At 47.5% G+C, this 22,843-nt stretch overlaps 1 protein-coding gene across 1 annotated transcript; it reads left to right on the top strand.

Moving 5' to 3' along the window:
- Window positions 1–20,934: 20,934 nt before the first annotated feature.
- On the top strand, window positions 20,935–22,412 carry LOC109764301 (uncharacterized). Its single transcript, XM_020323142.4, has one exon. The coding sequence runs from the start codon at window positions 21,171–21,173 to the stop codon at window positions 22,143–22,145; it is 975 nt and encodes a 324-aa protein (XP_020178731.1). The 5' UTR covers window positions 20,935–21,170; the 3' UTR covers window positions 22,146–22,412.
- Window positions 22,413–22,843: the final 431 nt, after the last annotated feature.

The following is a 22,843-nucleotide window of genomic DNA, read 5'->3' as shown; positions in this document are numbered from 1 at the left end:
AGTCCGTGGCGTCTCGTGGATATCTACACCCACGAGAGATCACCCTTCCATCGTTGGATACCGCCGCCATCGAGCCTCGTGGCCCGCCGGACACTCCTGCCTACTACGCACGAGACGCGTCAAGCTTTTGGCTCAACCTCTGTTTACTGAAAGTTGTAATCTGCGAAGTGCCCACACCATCAGAAGACTACATGGATTACAAGCTCATTGCCATGTTCGACATGGGATTAGTCTATCTGGAATCCGGTCGCCATACATGGTTATGGCGCATCATCAATCCTGTTGAGGCAACATTTCTGTCTGATGCTATAGTGCACGATGGCATCGCTTACGCGGTCGACGCACAGATTGGCTACCTATACTGGTGGAATCTATCGTCGTGTAATTGTTCTATCTCATCTTATCTTTACCTTATGAATACGACTGCCTGTTCATCGTTACAAATTTATAATAGATAGTATGTCTATAACCACATCATTGCTACTCCCTCCATCCCAAAATAAGTGTCTCAAATTTGCACTAGCTCTAGTACAAAGTTGTACTAAGCTTAAGACAGTTATTTTGGGACGGAGGGAGTATATGTTCCTCTCATTTCCTAGATTTTTATGACCACACATGTTATTGTTAGAGTTGATATGAGAACAATTGGCATCTAATGATTATTAGAATACATATTATGAGCATAACATCATGATTGCTATATGTTACTCTCGTTTCCAAGATTTTTATAACAACGCATGTTATTGCTTAGAGTTGATATGAGAACAGTAGTAGTAAGTGCTATGGTAGAATATGAGTAGGCTCTGTCATAGTTGTTTTCCTCTCATTGTTACATGATGTTTGAACCATGACATATTGCTAGAATATGAAAGCCATTGGCTTATTTTTTTAACTTGGGGTATGATTATGACCACAGCATTGCAATTCTCTGTCTATGATATGTGTCACTGTTATAATAATCTTAATTCCACACATACTCTGAACATGATTGTTTATTTTTGTCCTTTTGGTCTCCAATTTGAATTGTTGCAGCAGACGCAAATGCGCTGGCCTTCATGATTCCAGGACCTGGAATCATACCAGCTGATGGGTGGTGGTTTATCGCTCGTTCAGCTGACGGCGGTCATTTGATGCTCATTCGCACGTACCAAATTGACCAAACCATTACATCAAACCACATGCAGTACAATGCGTGGGGCGTTCGTGACATTGATGGCTATGTCTGCTTCGTGTTCGAGAAAGATCCCAGCTCCGTTGGGCCAGGCGTATTCAACTGGAGGCGGGTTTACAGCCTCGGCAACCACTCCTTGTTCCTCGGGCTCAATTATCCGATCATCCAACCAATCATCGATCATATCACCGGTGATGATTACCGTGCTATTCAACCTCCATTCGCCAGGGGGGACTATGTTTACACATCATACCATGGATTTCATGAGTCACCATATCCAGAGATTCGTCGACACAGCTTTTTGCCAGATAATCTTCAGTGTGTGAAAGGCATCAAGCTTCGATGCGATGGATGGCTTTTGCAAACCCGACATGCGGCGATGTGGTTCATGTCAATAGCAAATATGCACAACTTGATTTGTGCTGATATCTAGACTGAACCATGTATTCTGCTGATGTAGCACGACCCTCTTTTGTTGGATATTATGTACACACTATTGTTAGTTTGAAGCACTCCTCTGGTTTGAAGGATAGATACCTTCCTGGGATCAAGTGCATCCTAACTCACATGCGTAGGATGTACACGTAAAAACTCTCTCTCTCTCTCTCTCTCACACACACACACACGCATATATATATATATATATATATATATATCAATTAGGCTTCAAGTGCGTACTTGTTAGTTAAACCTATTTATAAATTGTGACACTAAATACGACTAGTAAGTAGTACAGTAGCAGTCCTAGTATACGTCGGTCAAATTATTCATCATGTCCAGTTTAAAAAAAAAATATTCATCATGTCCACACATTGAATTGACGTGACAACACGCCGCGCGTGAGGTGACACAAGAATCCCGGAGGCATGTTCGGGTATTCTGGACTTCAGATTTGGAGTACCACTTATCTGTCGAAATCTTTCATCATTCACTTAAAACAGTCGATTGATCATACATTGAGTACCATATAACTGGAATTACCGATGCAAGTCGAAGAAGGATTGGCCGGTGCTGCCGGCTGGCGTCAAGTTCGATCCCACGGATCAGGAGCTGATCGAGTACCTTGAGGCCAAAGTGAGTGCTGATAGCGCGAGATCTCACCCTCTCATCGATTTGTTCATACCAACCATCAACAGCGAGCACGGCATATGCTACACCCAACCTGAGAAACTTCCAGGTAAGACACCGATCGGCCGTCTACTTGCACAAACATATTCCTTTGTTTATAGCTCTATTTTTCTTTTTAGTCGCAGACCTGGTGAAGCAATTACAATTTGACAGTTAATAAAAAGTGAAACAAGTGACTGCAACATGCCAAAGATGTTATGAAAATGCCAACTACGTACACTAAAACCTGTATTCGACAATACTACAGGTATCACACTGAGTGGCCTAAGGAAGCATTTCTTCTAGCGCAATTCCAGGGCGTTCAAAAGGGGCACGTGGACGCGTTGCAAGATACAGTCGGAGTGCGACATGCATGCGATGTGGCACAAGACTGGTAATACCTTGCCGGTGATGGTCAACGGCCGGCAGACGGGCAGCAAAAAGGTTCTGGTGCTGCACACCAACAAGAACTTCGACCAGCAGAGGACCAACTGGGTGATGCACCAGTACACCTCGGGGACTTGGAGCAAGAGAAGGAGCGGGAGCTGGTCCTCTGCAAGATTTTGTACCAGACGAACACTAGGGCCAGGAGTACAAAGATTATAAGTTAGTTTGGTATTGGTAGTTATACTACCTTGTCGTTCTTAAGTTGGTATTGTTGTTAACGATCTTTTGGTATGAACTTGCATTTGCTTCCAACCATCATGCCGACGGTCGACGTGGATATAAAGCTGAATCATTTGTTTCGAAACGAATTTTCAGGCACCTGATTTTTATTTGATGGGTAGCATAAGCACCTGCCGTTCGAATTCCCAGTTCTCCAATTTTTTCGAAACAAGTGCATGTACTTATTATCACGATGAAAAAACAATATCCCTGCTGCATCCCAGTTATCAGTCTGTACTTGCAGAATTCTCTCGTTTATTGAGCACGTATATTGTTTTTTCAGGTCGAGCAAGTTTCAACTGCGCTGTAGACTACCCAGGCTTGGTTTTGTCTTTAACAGGCCCAGTCCATGACGACAACGGGGCACAAAGATCCAGCAGGTATCTACTGGCCTCTGGCTCGCCAGCGTTAGTTATATTTTGTCTTACGACATCCACAGGCAGTTTTTTTACTGAATCAAACACACAACCCAGTTCTATTTTCCTCTTGAAACGCATGTCCTACATCCATTTTCTAATCTCTACCTATAGTTTTACTAGTTCATATACACATATCATTATATTGAAAACACATAAAATTCCCTTTTCATATTTACATCCTTAGTTTGTTGTTTTTCCCACCCAGCGCTGATTTTTTTACCACTGGTTTTCCCTTAAACCAACTCAATTGTCCCATGTCTTATTTGCTTACAAAAACAAAACGATTTTTTTGGCAAATCAATAAGTCCTTAAAAAATGTTTATCATTTCGGGATTACAACAGTTCAGACTCCACCGAAATATGCAAAATAAGGTTAAACTTTTTGACCGTGGTCCTGGGCAGAAAATGGGCTGTAATAAATTACTTAAGAATTAGCAAATGGGCTGCAAATTATAAAAAATAGCAAATGGGCTTTATGTTGTCTGCCACAGATTTGAAGGCTGACTTGTGGGCCTACTAAGTTCATGCGTACACAAGGTTTCTCAAAAAAGAAACTTATTCAACAATCGACTCTACCAACGTGAGACCATTAGATGTCAATCTAACGGCAATCGTGCTTCTACAGTCTCTGATCTTCCTGCCCCAGCCGCCCAAACCAGCGCCGTCGGAACCGCCTGCTCCCGCCTCTCGTGGCCGGCTGTGCTGCCGGGCAGGCCTCACGGCCCCATCATACTCGCATCCCTGGCCTGTCTATCCCTCTACTCACCCACACCTCATGTTATTTTCCGGCGACGGCAGCCGAACCAGTCAACCCTCGTACTCTCCACCGCGTGGGCAGCCACTGCCGTGTCTTCCCCGGCTCCGTGTCGTTCCCTTCGTAGGCCTCGCCGTCGTCAACCGCCCTGGTGCTCTCCGCGCGGCGTGGTCAACTTGGTCAACGAACGACATCCATCGGAAGTGGACTGTACGTGGAGAGGCTGACAGCTGGGTCCACGGCCGCACACAAGGAAATGCCTCCTTATTACGCGCAAAATAATGATTCCTCCACCTGACATCTGGGACCCACCCGAAGGGCCTCTGTATTTCGCGAAAAAAAGTTCCCTCCGCTGACAGGTCGGACCCACCAACTATATCTTCGCACGCGAGGAAGTGCCTTCTTATTGCGCACAAAAAAAATGAATACCCCCTGCCAGCTGGGACCCACCATAGTGGGAGGCTGACTTGTGGGCCTACTAAGTTGACAGGGACGGAGGGCTTTGTCAGCTTAGTCAATATATGAACGATTCTAGCTCCAGTGACCGTGCGATGTCCATCCAACGACCGTAGTGCTTCTTCAACCTCTGGTCTTCTTGCTCCAGCCGCCCAAAGCAGCGCCGGTCGTGCCGCATGCTCCTGCCTCCCGTGGCTGGCTGTGCTGCCGCGGAGGCCTCACCGCCCCCATACTACTCCCACCGCTGGCCAGGCCATCCCTCCACTCACCCACTCCCCCTGTTTTTCTGTGGCGACGACAGTCTCACACCGCAGCCGAACCAGTGAACCCTCGTACTCCTCTCCGCGTGGGCATCCACTGCCGCGTCTTCCCGACTCCGCGTCGTCCCCTTCCTAGGCCTCGCCGTCGTCCACCGCCGTGGTGCTCTCGGTGCGGCATGGTCAATGTGGTCAACGACCGACTTCCATTGGAAGAGTACTATACGTGGAGAGGCTGACAGCTAGGTCCACGGCAGCCGCAAGGAAGTGCCTCCTTATTACGCGCAAAATAATGAATCCTCCACCTGACAGCAGGGACCCACCGGACGGCCACCGTATTTCGCGAAAAAAGTCGTTCCCCCTGACTGCTGGGACCCACCGGACGGACCACCGTATTTTGCGAAAAAATGTTCCACCCGCTGTCAGCTCGGACCCACCGGAAGTGCCTCCTTATTACGCACAAAAAATGAATACTCCCCCTGCTAGCCGGGACCCACCTTGGTGGGAGGCTGACTTGTGGGCCTACTAAGTTGACGGGGACGAAGGGCTTTGTCAACTTAGTCAATATGAACGATTCTAGCTCCAGTGACCGTACGATGTCCATCCAACGGCCGTAGTGCTTCTTCAACCTCTGGTCTTCTTGCTCTAGCCTCCCAAAGCAGCGCCGGTCGTGCCGCATGCTCCTGCCTCCCGTGGCCGGCTGTGATGCCGCGGAGGCCTCACCGCCCCTACTACTCCCACAGCTGGCCAGGCCATCCCTCTACTCACCCACACCACCTGTTATTCTGCGGCGACGGCAGCCTCACACCGCAGCCGAACAAGTGCACCCTCATACTCCTCTACGCGTGGGCATCCACTGCCTCATCTTCGCCGGCTCTGCGTCGTCCCCTTCCTAGGCCTCGTCGTCGTCCACCGCCCTGGTGCTCTCGGCGCGGCATGGTCAACGTGGTCAAGGAACGGCTTCCATTGGACGTGGACTGTACGTGGAGAGGCTGACAGCTGGGTCCACGGCCGCAGCAAGGAAGTGCCTCCTTATTACGCGCAAAATAATTATTCCTCCACCTGATAGCAGGGACCCACCAGACGGGCCACCGTATTTCGTGAAAAAAACATTTCCCCCTGACTGCTGGGACCCACCAGCTACATCTTCACACGCAAGGAAGTGCGTCCGGGCAAAAAAAAATGATTCTCCCCCCTGACTGCTGGGACCCACCAGCTACATCTTCGCACGCAAGGAAGTGCCTGACAGTCGGGACCCACCTGGTCGAAGCATACGTAGCATTGTCATTCTGGTCACGAACGTGTACGTACATACTCGTGCATACGTATGGCCAGGGCTCGTGTACATGGCTGGGTCGGAACGGAGAAACAACGTCGGTGTCGTGTTCATGGGGAGCCAACCGGCTGGGTCAGAACGGAATGCGTCGTCGTGTTCATCAGGAGGGCTTGGACGGAACAGGCGATGGAAACGAGGCCTGGCGTACCGTAGAACGGAGGAAACGGCCTTGTGTTCGACCGGCCACGTTCGAAACGAGATCATGTTCATCGGGAGGGGTCTGGCGTACCGCAAAACGGAGGAAACGGACCCCCTACGGTCGAAACGGGGGTCCTGTTGATCGGGAGAGGTGTGGCGTACCGCAAAACGGACGAAATGGACTTGTGTTGGAGCGCTACGGTCGAAACAGGGGTCCTGTTCATCGGGTGGGGTGTGGCGTACCACAAAACGGGACTCAACGGGATACTGTTCATCTCCACCGTCGACCTCCTCCAGCCTCCACGGGCTACTGTTCATCCACCGTCGACCTCCTCCAGCCTCCACCTGCGACTGTTCATCCACAGGCTCCTGTTCATCCAGCCTCCACCGTGCGCTACTCCACCGGCTACTGTTCAACCACCCCTCTCCACGGGCTCCTGTTCAACCACCCCTCCACGGGCTACTGTTCATCCACCCCTCCACCGTCTACTGTTCATCCAGCCCTCCACGGGGTCGTCCTGTTCATCCAGCCCTCCACGGGGTCCTGTTCATCCAGCCCCAACTGGCTCGATCGATCGGGGTCCTGTTCATCCAGAGGCAACGCCACGGGGTCTTGTTCATCCACCCCCACCGCTCACTGTTCATCCAACCCCCCCACAACGCTCACTGTTCATCCAGAGGCAGGATCCATCGGCTTCAGTTAGCAGCAGTAGCGAAGGAATCGCTCGATCGGGTTCAGTTAACAGCCATCGATCGATCGCTCAGGTTTAGTAACACGTAGCCTGCAGTGCAATCGCTCGGGTTCAGTTAGAGCCCAACGCCTCACTCGGGTTCAGTTAGATCCAACGCCTCGCACACACGTGCGTACGTGTACGAGAGAAACGCGCATCGCTCGGCCCCCGACCTCCCACCGTAACCGGGAACTCGCTGAAATTTTCCTCGCCCTCGCTTCTACCACGGTTTTTTCTGTCATGGATGGCCCAAAGAATGTCATGCAGCTGCGTCTCCGGCCCGCCCAGGACAAAAAGCCCATTTTCTGTCATTTTTTTGCCATAGAAGTAGGAGCCCACCACATCTATGATGATACCGGGTTTTGTCACAATTATCGTCATAGAAGTGTCATAAGTATGACAGAAAAAAATTCGTTCGGCCCAAAATGTCACCGATGTGTCTTTTTTTGTAGTGCACACAGAGTGACAAATCCTAATCTCGATCTATGCCAACCCAACAAACACCTTTGGAGACACCTGTAGAGCATCTTTATAATCACCCAATTACGTTGTGACGTTTGATATCACACAAGGCGTTCCTCCGCTATTCGGGAGTTGCATAATCTCATAGTCTGAGGAACATGTATAAGTCATGAAGAAAGCAGTACCAATGAAACTGAAATGATCATAATGCTAAGCTAACGAATGGGTCTTGTCCATCACATCATTCTCTAATGATGTGATCCCGTTCATCAAATGACAACACATGTCTATGGCTAGGAAACTTAACCATCTTTGATTAACGAGCTAGTCAAGTAGAGGCATACTAGGGACATTCTATTTTTGTCTATGTATTCACACAGGTTTCCGGTTAATACAATTCTAGCATGTATAATAAACATTTATCATGATATAAGGAAATAAATAATAACTTTATTATTGCCTCTAGGGCATATTTCCTTCACTCCCTTCCTCCCATGTAAGTACCCAGGAGACGTCTCCTCCAAAAGAGTTTTCCCATTGCGGCTCACCCACCGCATTGTCTCATGCTCCGATGGGGCGACGCTCGTCTCGCCGAGCTGTATCAAAGGTGTGTTCTAAGAAGGCGACACCTGCGCGGGGCGATTCTTTGAAAAGAAAGGCCGATGGTGATACTGTCGAGCCCTCACCGTCACCGAAGTGGTATAGTTTTTAACACGCACCCGGTGGACAGATCGAATCGTGACATTTTTCGTTGGGCCATCTCGCAGGAAGAGCATGCGCCAGACTATATCCGGGGACCTCGCCGGCCATGCATCGACCAATCTGGCTCCAGACCCTGCCATAAGGACTAGGGTTGATACGGGTAAAATGCCAGATTGTCATCTCCAAGAGGATTTGGATAATGTATCCGTCACCAATTCCGAAGTGGAGAGCACGATGAATCATCGGCGGAGGAAAGATGCCATGCGCGACCCAAGTTTCACCGAAGGGGCGTTCAATGCCCTCAGCTCAGCGGATACATACATCCGAGCTGCTCGGGATGGACTTGCCGGAGCCACTCACCAACTTTCAAAAGATATGCGGGTAAAAACTTAGTGTGGATTCAATAATCATATGCCAGTAGCCCCCGAGACTTGAAGCAGTTGACCCAACTGATTTAAGGGTCATTTAATGTTATCAGGTACTCACAGCGAAAAATAACATGCTGTCTCAGGAGCTTGAAGAATGTCGGACCAAGCTAGCTGTTGCCACCGCCGAACTGGAAGATTTGAAGAAATCCCAGAAGGCTTCGGATGGTAAGCACAACAGTGTCCGGAAAATATGATCCTATGCTGACAAGGATTTTTGAATATTCATTGTTTTATTTACGGCAGCAAGATCGGCAGATCAGTTGGAGGAGAGGCTAAAGGCCGCTCAGGCGGACAAGCAACATGCCGATGGGCAAGAAGCTGCATGCTGGTCCATGTGTATTAACACAGACCATTAATGAGAAGAACAAACTACAGGGTACCAACATCAAGCAAGCCGAGGAGCTAAAGGACATAAGAGCCCAACTGTCGGATGCTTTGAAGGAGAACCGAAAGCTGAAAGGCGGCATATTTAGTATGTCCCTGAACCTTACTTTCATAAGATCCCTTGATGGAGAATTTTTACGAGATTTGTTCCTGTAGGTTTGTTAACTGGGCGGCCTGAAGGAGACGGATTTCAAGGCGACTTACTGCAAGAGTTATCCAAAGTGCACGAGCGAGCTGAGGAATATGGCTAAGGCTTTATGGCCATCTGATTCTCCTCCAAGACTAATGGGGGAGCTCGCGGAGCTATTCAAAGGAGCTCGTCTTTGTTTTGAGTTGTGGAAGGCATCAGCATGTCGAGAGGGTGCACGAGAGGCCTGGGCCATCGTGAAAACGCGATATACCGGACTTGATCCGAATCATATGGCCCGGGTCAGACCTCAGGGACCGGACGGACAAGAAATTACGATTAGCTTAGTCTATGATCAAGTAAAGATAGCCGCCAAAATTTCACAGCAGGACTGTAAACTAGACAGCCTGATAGATAGCATAGATAAAGAGTAGGCGTGCGATTTTATGCGACAATACACTTTATCATCAAACTTATCTCCGGCCGAATTGTAAAAGAGTGTCATGGCAGACTTTCCGCTTCAGCCTCCGAAACCCAAGGGTGGAGTGTTTCCGAATACTATACCGGTGGAAAACACCAAGTACGTCCGGAAACCAGGCGATCCGGTCATAATGCTTGAACAGACAAGCTGTATTCGGGGAGTTATGTTATATTACTTTTTAATGTAAGAAACATCTTCCAGGAAGAATAGTTCCGTTAAGGGTTCCTCTCCCTGGGTCGGCATGCGTTTATGCATGAGTAGGCTGTGATGCAAAGAATCACAAGAGTCTTTGTATTTTTGGTAGTTTACATTGCTACGATGGCAGTTCGTCGTTTGTCCGCCGACCAATTATTCCCTTAAGAATGCTAGCTTTCGGCTTCACCCGTCTGAGGTACATGTCCGGATGACCCGGTTGTAACAATCGCAGAGGTGCTCCCGTTATGCCCTAGCCGAACAAGCGGGAACGTAGGGCATAAGCACAGGAGCCAGGCAACCCAGCTTGGCAAAAACTTAAGTCATAGAGGTGCATATAATGGCGAAGACAGGATGTATATGAGTAAACAATACACATATATATGGTGAGCTTTATGCTTGAAATAATAATAGGCTTCTATTGAAGGAAGCCCCCAATTATGGTGGGGTGTGTACATTTAAGGATGTGGACCCCTCAAGTGTGCGGCTTACCCGAACACATGCTAGTCATAAAAGAAACGAAAATAAAAAGGGAAAAAAGAAAAAGGAGAAAAAGGTAACGAACAATGTGTCCGGACTTAGGCGTAGAATCTTCGGAGTCTGGCAGCGTTCCATGGGTTCGGCTCCAAGCAATTGTCCGATACATTGCGAAGGCGATAGGCTCCTTCAGTGAGAACTTCATCTATAATGAAGGGACCCTCCCATTTGGGCCTGATCTTGTCCTTTTTCTTCTTTGGTAGGCGTAGAACGAGTTCACCGGCATTATAAGTCTGAGTCCGCACTTCTCTGCTCTGGTATCTTCGAGCTTGTTGTTGATAGAATGCGGAACGGGCTTTTGCGATGTCGCACTCCTCCTCCAGGCCGTCTAAGTCGTCCTGCCGATCGAGCTCGGCCTCTCTCTCCTCATACATGCGCACTCGAGGTGAGTCATGAATAATATCACAGGGCAAGACAGCCTCTGCGCCGTACACCATGAAGAACGGTGTGTATCCGGTCGTGCGATTGGGTGTGGCCCGCAGCCCCCAGAGTACGGAGTCAAGCTCCTCGACCCAGTGTTTGTCCAACTCCTTTAGGGATCGCACTAGTCTGGGTTTAATGCCGCTCATTATCAGGCCATTGGCCCGTCCGACTTGACCGTTTGTTTGAGGGTGATATACGGAGGTGTAATCTAGCTTGATGCCCAGATTAGTACACCAAGTTTTTACCTTGTCGGCTATAAAGTTAAAGCCGTTGTCAGTGATGATGCTGTGTGGGACACCATAACGGTGTACGACACCGGATATGAAATCTATCACTGGTCCAGCTTCAGCCGTTTTAACTGGTTTGGCCTCTATCCACTTAGTGAACTTATCTACCATAACCAACAGGTATTTTTTCTTATGGCTTCCCCTTTAAGGGGTCCGGCCATGTCCAGCCCCCAAACTGCGAAAGGCCAAGTAATGGGGATTGTTCGTAGGGCGGTAGGCGGCATATGGCTTTGATTGGCGAAAAGCTGGCATCCAACACAGCGTTGGACGAGGTCCTGTGCATCTGCTCGGGTCGTGGGCCAGAAAAACCAGTACGGAAGGCCTTACTTACAAGGGCCCGAGCTGCAGCGTGATGGCCGCCAAGACCGGCATGGATTTCGGCCAAGAGCTGCCGCCCCTCCTCTTCGGAGATACATCTTTGAAGGACTCCGGTAGTACTTTTCTTGTAGAGTTCTCCTTCATGAACCTTGTAGGATTTCGATCGTCGAACAATACAACGAGCCTCGTTCTGGCCCTCAGGGAGCTCCCGCTTATTAAGGTAGGCCAGAAAGGTTCGGTCCATGGAGCGATTACCGCCATGATTACGTGGGTGAAAGGTGTTGGTTCTGTGCCCGAGCCCCCGATGATATCCGAGTCGAGTTCGGCATCCGGGGGTGTGATCGGCGCCGGACTGATGTTTCCGCTCTCGTCCTGCCATAACACGGATGGCTTGAAGAGCCTTTCCACGAAGTTGTTAGGTGGGACAGGGTCGCGTTTGGCACCCATTCGAGCAAGGATGTCCGCTACTTGATTATCGGGTCACATGAGCCCCTCAAACCGAGCTGATATTTTGAGTACGGCGTTGCGGTAAGCCGCCATCTTTGGATCCTTTGCATCAAATTTTCCATTTATTCGGGATATAGCGAGGTTCGAATCCCCGCGCACCTCGAGGCATTGTATGCCCATAGAAACAGCCATCCGGAGGCCGTGCAGTAGTGCCTCGTATTCGGTTGTGTTATTGGAGTTCGTATACATGATTTGTAATACGTAACTGATTGTGTCCCCTGTAGGGGATGTTAGGATGACGCCAGCCCCCAGTCCGGCTAACATTTTAGAACCGTCGAAGTACATCACCCAGTTGGAGTATGTGCCGTACTCTTTAGGGAGTTTGGCCTCTGTCCATTCGGCGACAAAGTCGGCCAGCACATGAGATTTGATAGCTCGGCGTGGTTTGTACGTTATTTCAAATGGTAGGAGCTCGATGGCCCATTTTGCAATGCGGTCGGTGGCGTCTCGATTGTTTATGATGTCATTGAGTGGTACCTCGGAGGCCACCATGATCGAGCACTCCTAAAAGTAGTGTCGCAGCTTCCGAGATGCCACAAAAACCGCGTATGATATCTTTTGATAGTGCGGGTATTAGGACTTGCATGGTGTGAGAACCTCCGATACGTAGTATACGGGCTTTTGGAGTGGGAATTTATGTCCCTCTTCCTCTCGTTCAACGACGAGTACTGCACTCACAACCTAGTGAGTTGCAGATATATACAGTAGCATAGGTTCGCCGATGGTAGGTGCGTCAAGGATTGGGTTGTTTGCTAGCAGAGTTTTTATTTCTTCCAACCCAGCTGTTCCCGCGTTTGTCCACTCAAAGTAGTCGGTACACTGAAGCAAGCGATATAGCGGCAGCGCCTTCTCTCCCAATCTGGAGATAAAGCGGCTCAAGGCTGCCACACACCCCGCTAGTTTTTGGACCTACTTTAGGTCTGTTGGTATTGCCAACTGTGACAAGGCTCGGATTTTGTCCGGGTTTTCTTCGATTCCTCTATTGGAAACAATGAATTCGAGCAGCTTTCCGGCTGGAACGCCAAAAATGCATTTTTCCGGGTTGAGCCGTATGTCATATGTTCAGAGGTTGTCGAATGTAAGAAGTAAGTCGTCCACCAATGATTTGACATGTTTAGTTTTGATGACTACATCATCTACATATGCCTCCACCGTCTTGCCAATTTGTTTTTCCAGGCATGTTTGAATCATGCGTTGGTATGTGGCGCCGACGTTTTTGAGTCTGAAAGGCATAGTGTTGAAGCAGAAGGGCCCGTACGGGGTAATGAATGCCGTTGCGGCCTGATCGGATTCCTTCATCTTAATCTGGTGGTATCCGGAGTATGCGTCGAGGAAAAACAGTGAATCGTGTCCTGCAGTTGCATCAATGATTTGGTCAATGCGGGGCAGTGGGAAGGGGTCCTTAGGGCAAGCTTTATTGAGGTCTTTAAAATCGACACAGAGGCGCCAGGATTTGTCCTTCTTTGGCACCATGGTCAGGTTTGCCAGCCAATCCGGGTGTTTTATCTCTCGAATAAACCCGGCTTCCAATAGTTTGGCTAGCTCCTCTCCCATAGCTTGTCGCTTGGGTTCGGAAAATCGCCGTAGCATTTGCTTAACTAGCTTGAACCCCTTTATTATGTTGAGGCTGTGTTCGGTGAGTTTGCGTGGGATTCTTGGCATATCCGAAGGGTGCCAGGCAAAGATGTCCCAATTCTCGCGCAGGAATGCTCTTAGAGCGGCGTCGACCGTCGGATCCAGCTGTGCTCCAATGGCTGCTGTTTTATTAGGATCCGTTGGGTGAACTTGGAATTTGACTATTTCATCTGCTGGTTTTAAAGAAGTGGATTTAGGCCTTTTATCGAGGATTACGTCGTCTCTGTCCACTCTGGAACGCAGAGTGGCGAGCTCCTCGGCCGCAAGGGCCTCGGATAGTGCCTCGAGGGCCAGGGATGCGGTTTTGTTTTCGGCGCGGAGTGCTATGTCCGGATCACTAGCGATAGTGATAACTCCGTTGGGCCCGGGCATTTTGAACTTCATCTACCCGTAATGAGGTATGGCTTGAAATCGTGTGAATGCATCTCGCCCCAACAGGGCATGATATCCGCTGTTTAAAGGTGCCACCTAGAAGGTTAACTCTTCGGACCTGTAGTTCTCGGGCGTGCCGAATACCACATCAAGTTTGATTTTTCCTGAACATCGCACTTCTCGACTGGGGATAATACCTCGAAAGGTTGTACTGCTCTGCTCGATGCGGCTCTTGTCCATTTGCATTTTGTCGAGCGTATCCTCATAGATGAGGTTCAATCCGCTTCCCCCGTCCATGATCACTTTAGTGAGCCGAAAGCCATCCACAATTGGGTTTAGAACTAAAGCGGCTGGTGCTCGGACTAATTGGGCCCGTGGTTCGTCAGTGGCATTGAAAGTTATCACCATGTCGTTCCAAGGGTTTATTGCTGCTACTTGGTTAACTTCGGCGAGGTCGCGGAGCGCCCTTTTATGCCGATTATTTGAAGAAAAGGTCTCGAAGACCGTAAATACATTGAGATCATTATCCTCCGAGGAGTACTTCTCTAGGGCAGTGTTGGTGAGGATGTCCTCACCGCTTTTAGCCACCTGCCGGAGTATCCAACATGCCCGAAGGCTATGTGTTGGTTCAGAATTCGGCATCGTGTGTATCTGACAAGGCTTGTCGAGCCATTCATCAAGGACAGTTCTATGTCCCGTTAAGGGCTTAATTTTCTTTTCCGTGAAGCGATGATTAGGTGCCCCGTGAGGGTGCATCCTTTTTGCCCAACCGGTGGGTGGCTTAAAGGCCGATGGTTCCCACCGAGCTGTCTGGGCTTTCCAAGCGCTTTCCATTGCGCAATACTTCTGTACTATGTGTGCCAAATCTACAAAGTGCAGTATGCGGCATCGATTGAGGGCATTAAGGATTCCATCGTCCGTACAGTTGCGGCAAAAGACTGATACCGCATCGTCGTCGCAACAATCTTTAATCTTGTTTTTAACAAGTAGGAATCTAGCCCAAAAGTGATGGACTGTTTCCTGAGGTTGCTGCCGTACATACATTAAGTCGCGTATGTCCGGGGGACCGGAATTTCTTGGAGAGTATTGATTGTGGTGGGCGGGTGGGCTTAGATCCGAACCCTGACCCATTGTGGAGTCTGGACTTTGAAAAATTTCTGAGGTCACTGGCCTAGGATCCAGAGTGTCCTGGGGGTTTTTAGGCTCAACGCCTGATTCTATGTTCGGAGGACAGATGGTCTCTTCTCGAAGATGGGTGTCTGGCTTGCAGGGCTCGGAGATCCCAACATAGTTTGTTTTTAGCGTAGGAGGAGCGGTATCCTCAACTTGCTCTTCCACGACAGTCACCAGGTGGGTGACAGGTGGTGACCCGATTTCCCTCTGATCGGGTTTAAGCCCAATCAGATCATAATCTGTTGCGACCCCCAGGGCGGCAATGCGATCTAGCAGTTCATTTAAGGACGAGATACCTGCCGGATCCATCTTATCAAACGCTTTCGGGGTTGATGCGGAGATGATTTTTGGCAATCTGGGGGACCGCCTTGGGCTTAACGGCCGAGCGGGCGCTCATGCTGAAACTGCCGATCTGGAGGATCTGCCCAGGAACTAGGGCACTTCTAGAGGTGATTTTGTCATTGACGACAAGGCGAGCCATCAATCCTTCTATCGACAACACATAGGAACTCTCAATGAAAGCACCAATGTCGGTGTCAAAACCGGCCGATCTCGGGTAGGGGGTCCCGAACTGTGCGTCTGTGGATCGAAGGTAACAGGAGGCGGGGGACACGATGTTTACCCAGGTTCGGGCCCTCTTAATGGAGGTAATACCCTACTTCCTGCTTGATGGACTTTGATGAGTATAGGGGTTACAAGAGTTGATCTACCTCGAGATCGTAATGGCTAAACCCTAGATGCCTAGCCTGTATGATTGTGATCGCCTCTACGGACTAAACCCTCCTGTTTATATAGACACCGGAGAGGGCCAGGGTTGTACAAAGTTGGTTTACAGAGAAAGGAAACTATACGACTAGCCGCCAAGCTTGCTATCCATGCCAAGGAGAGCCCCATCCGGACACGAGGAAAGGCCTTCTATCTTGTACTTTCACGGGCCATTAGTCCGGCCCACGTCACATAGCCCGACCATCCGAGGACCCCTTAATCCAGGACTCCCTCACTCATCACCACCACCAAAGAAACCACCATCACCACGAAGGACACCACTATATTCCCCATAACCACCACCATCTCCCCCACCGCCACCACCATCACCACCACCACCATGTTGGCCAACCTTCTTTTGGGACAAGATCTCCACACGAGTGAGCTCCCAATACTTCCTTGCCATGGCATTCATCCTGCTCGGGTCCATGAAAATGATAGCATGTTCTCCGCCTTCTTCACTTTTGCAAGCAGATCCTCCTCAAATGCAAGCATACGCTGCTATGCTTCCATCATATTTGCTTGAGCCGCTAAATTTGTCCTTCACTTCTAGTCCTCATGAACTTGACTTCATTCTATCTCGCCGCCTTATCTTCTTTGCGTTCCTGCGCCAAATCTTTCTTAGTCTCAATCATCGCACAAACCTTCCCATCATAGGCTTTTTGTAATATTTGTACCATCCGGTCTTTTGCTAGTATTTTCATCCTCCTCGTCATCGGCTTCAATGGATATGCTAATCCTTGATATCTTAGGTGTGGTTTTATCCACTTTTGATTGCCAACTAGTTCCTTGCAGTAATGGTGCAATATGAAGGCCTTGTCGCCGCCCTCTTAGTTGGGTTGCTTGTATAGCTCTTGGATGACTGGGCCATACTCCGTGATTGGCACCCCACACGCTCGAAAATTATTCACTTGATCAATACAATTGACCATCGATTGCATTGCTCTCAGATTACACTCCACCAGTTGTCAAGAGACTTGAGTGTGGTTGGATATGGCGGTAGTTGTGTTCCAATAGTAGTCTTCAATCCTAGATCAAAACTTCTACTTCAATTGATCTGTCGAAATTTGTTCCTGTAGTTCACCTGTGCATTGTGTCGATAGTTCGACGCAATGAGCGGCCAATAAGAAATATGCCAAGGGACCCCCTGTGGGGTGGAAACTTATGAAACGCACACCCCCAGCCCCCCCCCCCCCCGCACCTGTTTGCCCGGGCCCACGTGAGAGGTGGGACCCTTTTTCGTTTTTTCTTTTCCTTTTTTGTTTTTGTCTTTATAGTTTTTCTTCTCTAAATCAAAAATTTAATAAAATGTTTAGGATTTTGAAAAAATGTTCCAAAATTTTAAAAGCTTCACAAATTTATTTATTTTCCAGATTTTAAAAATATTTCAATGTTTAAAAAATGTACGCAAATAAAAAAATCATGGATTACAAAAGATTATTCATGAAATTTAAAAATTGTTCACTAGTTTGGAAGACAAATTGTCAACTGCAAAGATGTTCATGAATTTTAAGAAATGTAGGCTGATCCAAAAAAAATTAGAATTTCCAAAAGGTGTTCCCAAAATTTTAAAATGTGCATCGATTCAAAACGTGATCACAAAGTAAAAAAATCATGCATTTCCAAATTTTTCCCAAAATTCAAGAAGTTTTTGTTGGTTCAATTTTTCCGTAAATTCAAGAATTTTTTGTCGGTTGAATTTTTCCATAAATTCAACGAATGGTATGAATGTCAAAATTTATTCGGAAAATATGTTCCGACTATTAAAAAAATCATGAAGTTGATTTTTTACATGTTTAATAAATTGTTCATTAATTTGAAAAAAATGTTCGCATATTTGAAAAATATTTCATGAACTTGAAAATTGTTTGCGAATTTGAGAAAGGCCTGGAGCTTGAAAAAATTCATAAATTTTGAAATGATAAACAAATAAAAATGAATAAGAGTGAAAAAGGAAGAAAAACAAAGAAAAATCTGGTTCAGGGAAGGTTCTAGAATCTTCCCAAAACCGGTGGGTGGAAAACAGAAAATGGGTTAACCTGGTTGAAGTAGCGCTCGCGTCGAGGGCTTTGTGCCACATCGCTACCCCTCAGGTACAACATAGGCCAAAGAAAAAAAACATAGGCCAGCCCTGCCACACTGACGTTGCTTTTCTTTTTCTTTTTATATTTAGTTATATTTGAAATGAATATATTTACCATTTTAGATTAAATAAATAATTTTTAATCATGTACTAGCAAAGATTTAAACATGTACAAGATTTTTCTTATTATGTATACCAAAAATGTATAATCTCTATGAAAATATATATCTGTAAAAAAAATTGAAACGCGTATAAGCAAATACTTTTTTTACAAAAATGTACAATCTATATGAAAAAAGTGGACATCAAAACCTATATCCGTAACAATTAATGTTGTATTTAATATTTTTTAACTAGTATAAAAGATGTCTCTAATGTACACGAAAAATGTACAATCTATATCAGAAAGGTAGGCCTCATATATGGATAATGTAAAACATACATTAAATTAAAGTAGATATCAAAACCATATGTTTAGAAAATATTAAACATGGATATAATTATTTTTTCTGATGTATAAGAAAATGTACATTGTGTGCGAATATTTTTATTGGGATTAAAAATGTTCACCATGTATTTGAAAAAGTGTTAACCATTTATTACAAAAATTATTCAAAACATGTATTTAAGGGAAAATGTGCATCGTCTATTTAAAAAATGTTTAAGGTGTATCAAGAAAATGTTTCACATGTACACTAAAAATGTACACTGTGTACTAAAGAAGTAGACATGTGTTGAATAAAAACTAACCGATGAAAACCAACAAAGAAACAAAGAAAAGCAAAGAAACCCAAAAAAGAAATAAATAAAACCTAAAAATAAAAAATAAAAAAGAATGGAAACAAGAAAGAAACAAAGAAAAATGAAGAAAATCAAAAAAGGAAAAAATGGTGAAAACCAAAAAATAAACTAAGGAATCGTAGAAAAGACGAAAGAAAAAAAATAAAAACCAAGAAAGAAACGGAGGATACCATGGGAAAAAGCGAATAAAATAGTACAACCGAAGAAAACCGTGATGAAACAAAGAAAACCAAAAGAAAAATAGAAAGTAATAAGAAATAAAAGCGGAAGAAAACCGGACCAAACAAGGAACATCACACGAGCCAGGGAACGAAGAAACACACCGAAACAGGCCGGGGCAGAAACGGCAGTGAATTAAAAACCTTCAGGAGAGACGAGCATAAGAGAGTATGGCTCTCGCGCTGTCCCCCAACCTACACACTAAATACGATCGGCCATTCTCCAAAGCCTAAACGTTAGAGTTTTACCAAAAATCAACATAGAAGCTGTACTATGAGGAAACTACAAAAACACTTTGTATTGAAGTAGCTAAGCCAGCCCATGTTTTTTTTCGGGGGTAAAAGTGTTTTATTCCATAGATGCAGAGTTACAGTCAGCTGGCAAAAGCTCAGGGATACAAGATGGGCAATTCTGTAGCCAACAAGCCGTGCTACACTCTACTTTCCCATGGTTCGCCAGACGATCTGCTACTCTGTTTTGATCTCTAGAAATTTTCATAGAAAAAACTCTCTACCACCTAAGAGGTGCTTAATCTCCGTGACTAAATGACCATAAACCGACCGATCAAGAAAATCCGAGGACAATGAAGATAGTGTCGTCGAAGAGTCAGATTGGATTACCATGGGAAGGTCTGATCGCTCCAAAGCTAGCGCTAGACCCTCCCTAATTGCATGTAGTTCCGCTTCGAGGGCTATTGAAGTAGCTAAGCCAGCCCATATTGAACATACTTTGTATCGAAGTAGCTAATCCAGGCCACGTTGTCGGGGATAATGTTTGGCTTCACGAGTCTTCACAGCAAGGCCAATGGCGCCACCTCCGGGTTTTGCCGAAATCCATGTCGATGCAAGTGTGGCAAAATCTGAGATGAGAGGAGTTGCATCTGCAGTGTGCCGCGATGAGGATGGACTGTATATGGGCAGCTCCTCTCTGGTTATTCCGGGGATCATTGATGTAGCTACACTCGAAGCAATGGTACACAGAGAAGCTTTGGCTCTAGTGGAGGACTTGATGATCCAAAACTTCATAATCGCTTCAGACTTAAAGCAGGTGATGAACGGCATTAAGAGAGGAAGTAGTAGCAATTACGGTTGTATTATTAGCGAAATTAAGCAGCAAGCTAGTTTAGTTAATTGCAAGTTTACTTTTGAAGGTCGTGCATCAAATACCGATGCAGATAGGTTAGCTAAGTTTTCAAACACTCTTGATAATGGGCGACACCTTTGGCTGATCCATTCCCATGATCCTTTTTGTATGCCACTTCAAGTGGTCTATGATCAATAAAGCTTAGTTATACCTCTTAAAAAACGAGTCTACTTGTAGAATGGTATGACCGTGGTTAATTCAAAAAGATTGCTTCTTACCGCTAGTAACAAGTATCTTGAGCCAATCGTGCTAATTGAGTCCAGACCTCCAAAAAAGAAGACAAATTTGAACTCAATAATGACAGAAAAAGGAGCATCTTAGAAGAGACGATGGCAACAATCCAACAGGGTTCCTGGAAGGGAACAACGAGATCCAACGGCACGGGGCCTCTTCTCCTTGGCTTCTTCTCCCCGGCAAAACACATTCCAGTTCGTCACCGCTGAGTAAGTAAAGAGGAAAGTAAAGAACGGTGAAATAGAGAGACAAACGAACATGCATGGTTGTATGTGTGCCATTGATGTATGTCTGTGTTTCTCTCTCCGTGTATATACAACAGTATAATAAGTGTATGGTTTGGCTACCTGTTAGTGTATGGTTGAGCACCTGGGCTTGTTTATTCCGGATGGCGGCTAGCTCTTGGCCCCAACAACTACCAATCGATCGATCGATGAGTTCCTCGATCCGACGAAAATACCTGATTTTGCTATTTGAATGCATGCATGCTGACTTGCTGAGACGTTGATGCGTCGCCTGTAAAGTGTAAACGGCAGCCGTCTTCACATGGTCCTAGCTGCCGCGAATATATACCGAATCCGCCATAGATTAGTGCATGTTGATCGAGGAGGAACCTCCTTAACCAGTTGAAAATTCGGCTGCAGCTGTCGTCTTTGCATAGTTAACTCGCTCGAGATCACACGGTCTAATCTCCTCCTGTGGTAGACTAGTATAAGAGACATGGCGATGTCGATCCGTTTCGTCTCGTCAAGAAACCTCAACGTGCTGCCTGACAGCCTGAGAGAAGCAAGAAAGCAGTAGGCACCACACTCTTGCTCGCTAGCTCCGGTGCTAGCTGCAGATCAGGGAGAGGGGGAGAGAGATGCCCGTGGTAGGCCTCATCCCGTTCGTGTACGCGGCGATCAAGAAGAAGCGAAGGTCGTCGACGGCGAGGGCGGACCGCTACGCGGAGATCGCCGCGAGCGCCGCCGGCGCGCGGGGGCGGGAGCACGCGCGCTTCGACGGCGGCGGCGCGTACCTGTCTCAGAGCTGCCATTTCGCCGTGCGTCCACCTTCGCCGCCCGACGAGCTCGGTTTCACGTACCACGACGACTGCGCTGCTCGCCGCACGCCACCGGAGAGTCTCTCGCGGAAGCTTTCCTCGGCGGATCTCTACGAGCGCCTGGTGGCCACGGGCGGGCGGGAGGACGCGCGCTTCGACGGCAGCGGCTACCAGCTCCAGAGCTGCCGGTTCGCAGCGCGTCATTGGACAGCCGACGAGGTCGGTGTACAATGCGACGGAGGCTCCGCTCGACTCGCGCAGCCGGAGGCTGTGCCGCGCCATCTGCTTCCACCGGCCAGCCGAGACGACCCCCTCGCCACAGGCGAGACGAGAGGACGGGATAACGCGCGCTTCGACGGCGGCGGTTATCAGTCTCAGAGCTGCCGGTTCGCCGTGCGTCCTTTGCCGGCTGACGAGCTCAGTGTTTCGCGCGAAGAAGGCGGCGCCTCCCGCCACCCCCCGGCGCGACCTGAGGGTCTCTCGCGGCAGTTGCTTCTGCCGGCCAGCCGAAAAGACCCCTTCCACATCGGTGAGATGCGCTGGCGGGAGCGAGAGCACGCTCGCTTGGACGGCGGCGGTCACCAGTCTCAGAGCTGCCGGTTCGCCGCGCGACCTTCGGATGCCTACAAGTTCGAGCTCGGTTTCTCGCATGACGAAGAATACGGCGTCGCCAGCCAGGCGCCGGAGGACCTCTCGCGCAAGCTGCTCTTGCCGGCCGGCCGGAGGGAGCGCGAGGTCTCCAGGTCCCTGAGGTTCAGCAGCAAGCGCGTGTTCGCATCGGTCAGTGGCGCCTAACATGCCTTGTTGCTTTCTGTCGAGCAGTTTCCGTGCAGCGCCAGACCGTTGCGAAACCGCGGTGAGCTTTGAGTGCTTTGACGTGTCGGGCATCTGAATATATTCGACGCATATTTCAAATTTGGAACAATTGTTTGATCAATGTGTCTATATTTTTTATTTTTAAAAAGGTGTCTACACTTTTTTTATCTTGTGATGGTCCACAAAAGAAAATGGTTGAAGAGTGACTAGGACGCCAGCATAAGAATCGGAGGAGTACGTAAACAAACGTTGTTTACTAACAGTGATATCCCCAGTCCATCAAGGTTTAAGTGCTGGTGCTCGTATTTATCTTGAATTTATTTCATGATTTTCAGCGATGCGCGTTCAATGGGATAAAATGTTTCCGTCGACTATGAGACGCCTACAGTGACTCCGTAAAATCTCAAGATGATATGTCGGCTCAGTCAATCGGAGGTGGTCATATGAGTAGGGTTGTGCGTTAATAAGGGTGAGTGTATACATGTATATATGAATGCTTGAGTCTATACCGTGTTAAATAAAAGGCTTGAGAACGTGCTGACCATTTTTGAGTTAAATTTTCTTTTTTGTAAATATAAATATGGACCTAATATTATACGCGAGCAAAATGATGAATGTGCTTAGAGATGCAGCCCTATGCTAGAGAGCATACGACATTTTTCGACAAGGGTGGATTT

Source organism: Aegilops tauschii, chromosome 5 (assembly GCF_002575655.3).
Source record: "Aegilops tauschii subsp. strangulata cultivar AL8/78 chromosome 5, Aet v6.0, whole genome shotgun sequence".
In the NCBI taxonomy this organism is placed as follows: Eukaryota; Viridiplantae; Streptophyta; class Magnoliopsida; order Poales; family Poaceae; genus Aegilops; species Aegilops tauschii.
This window is presented reverse-complemented; position numbering and strand designations above follow the sequence as displayed.

Bases quoted from the DNA above. Each gene is read 5' to 3' on its own strand.
- LOC109764301 (XM_020323142.4), top strand. From the start codon at position 21,171: ATGCCCGTGGTAGGCCTCATCCCGTTCGTGTACGCGGCGATCAAGAAG.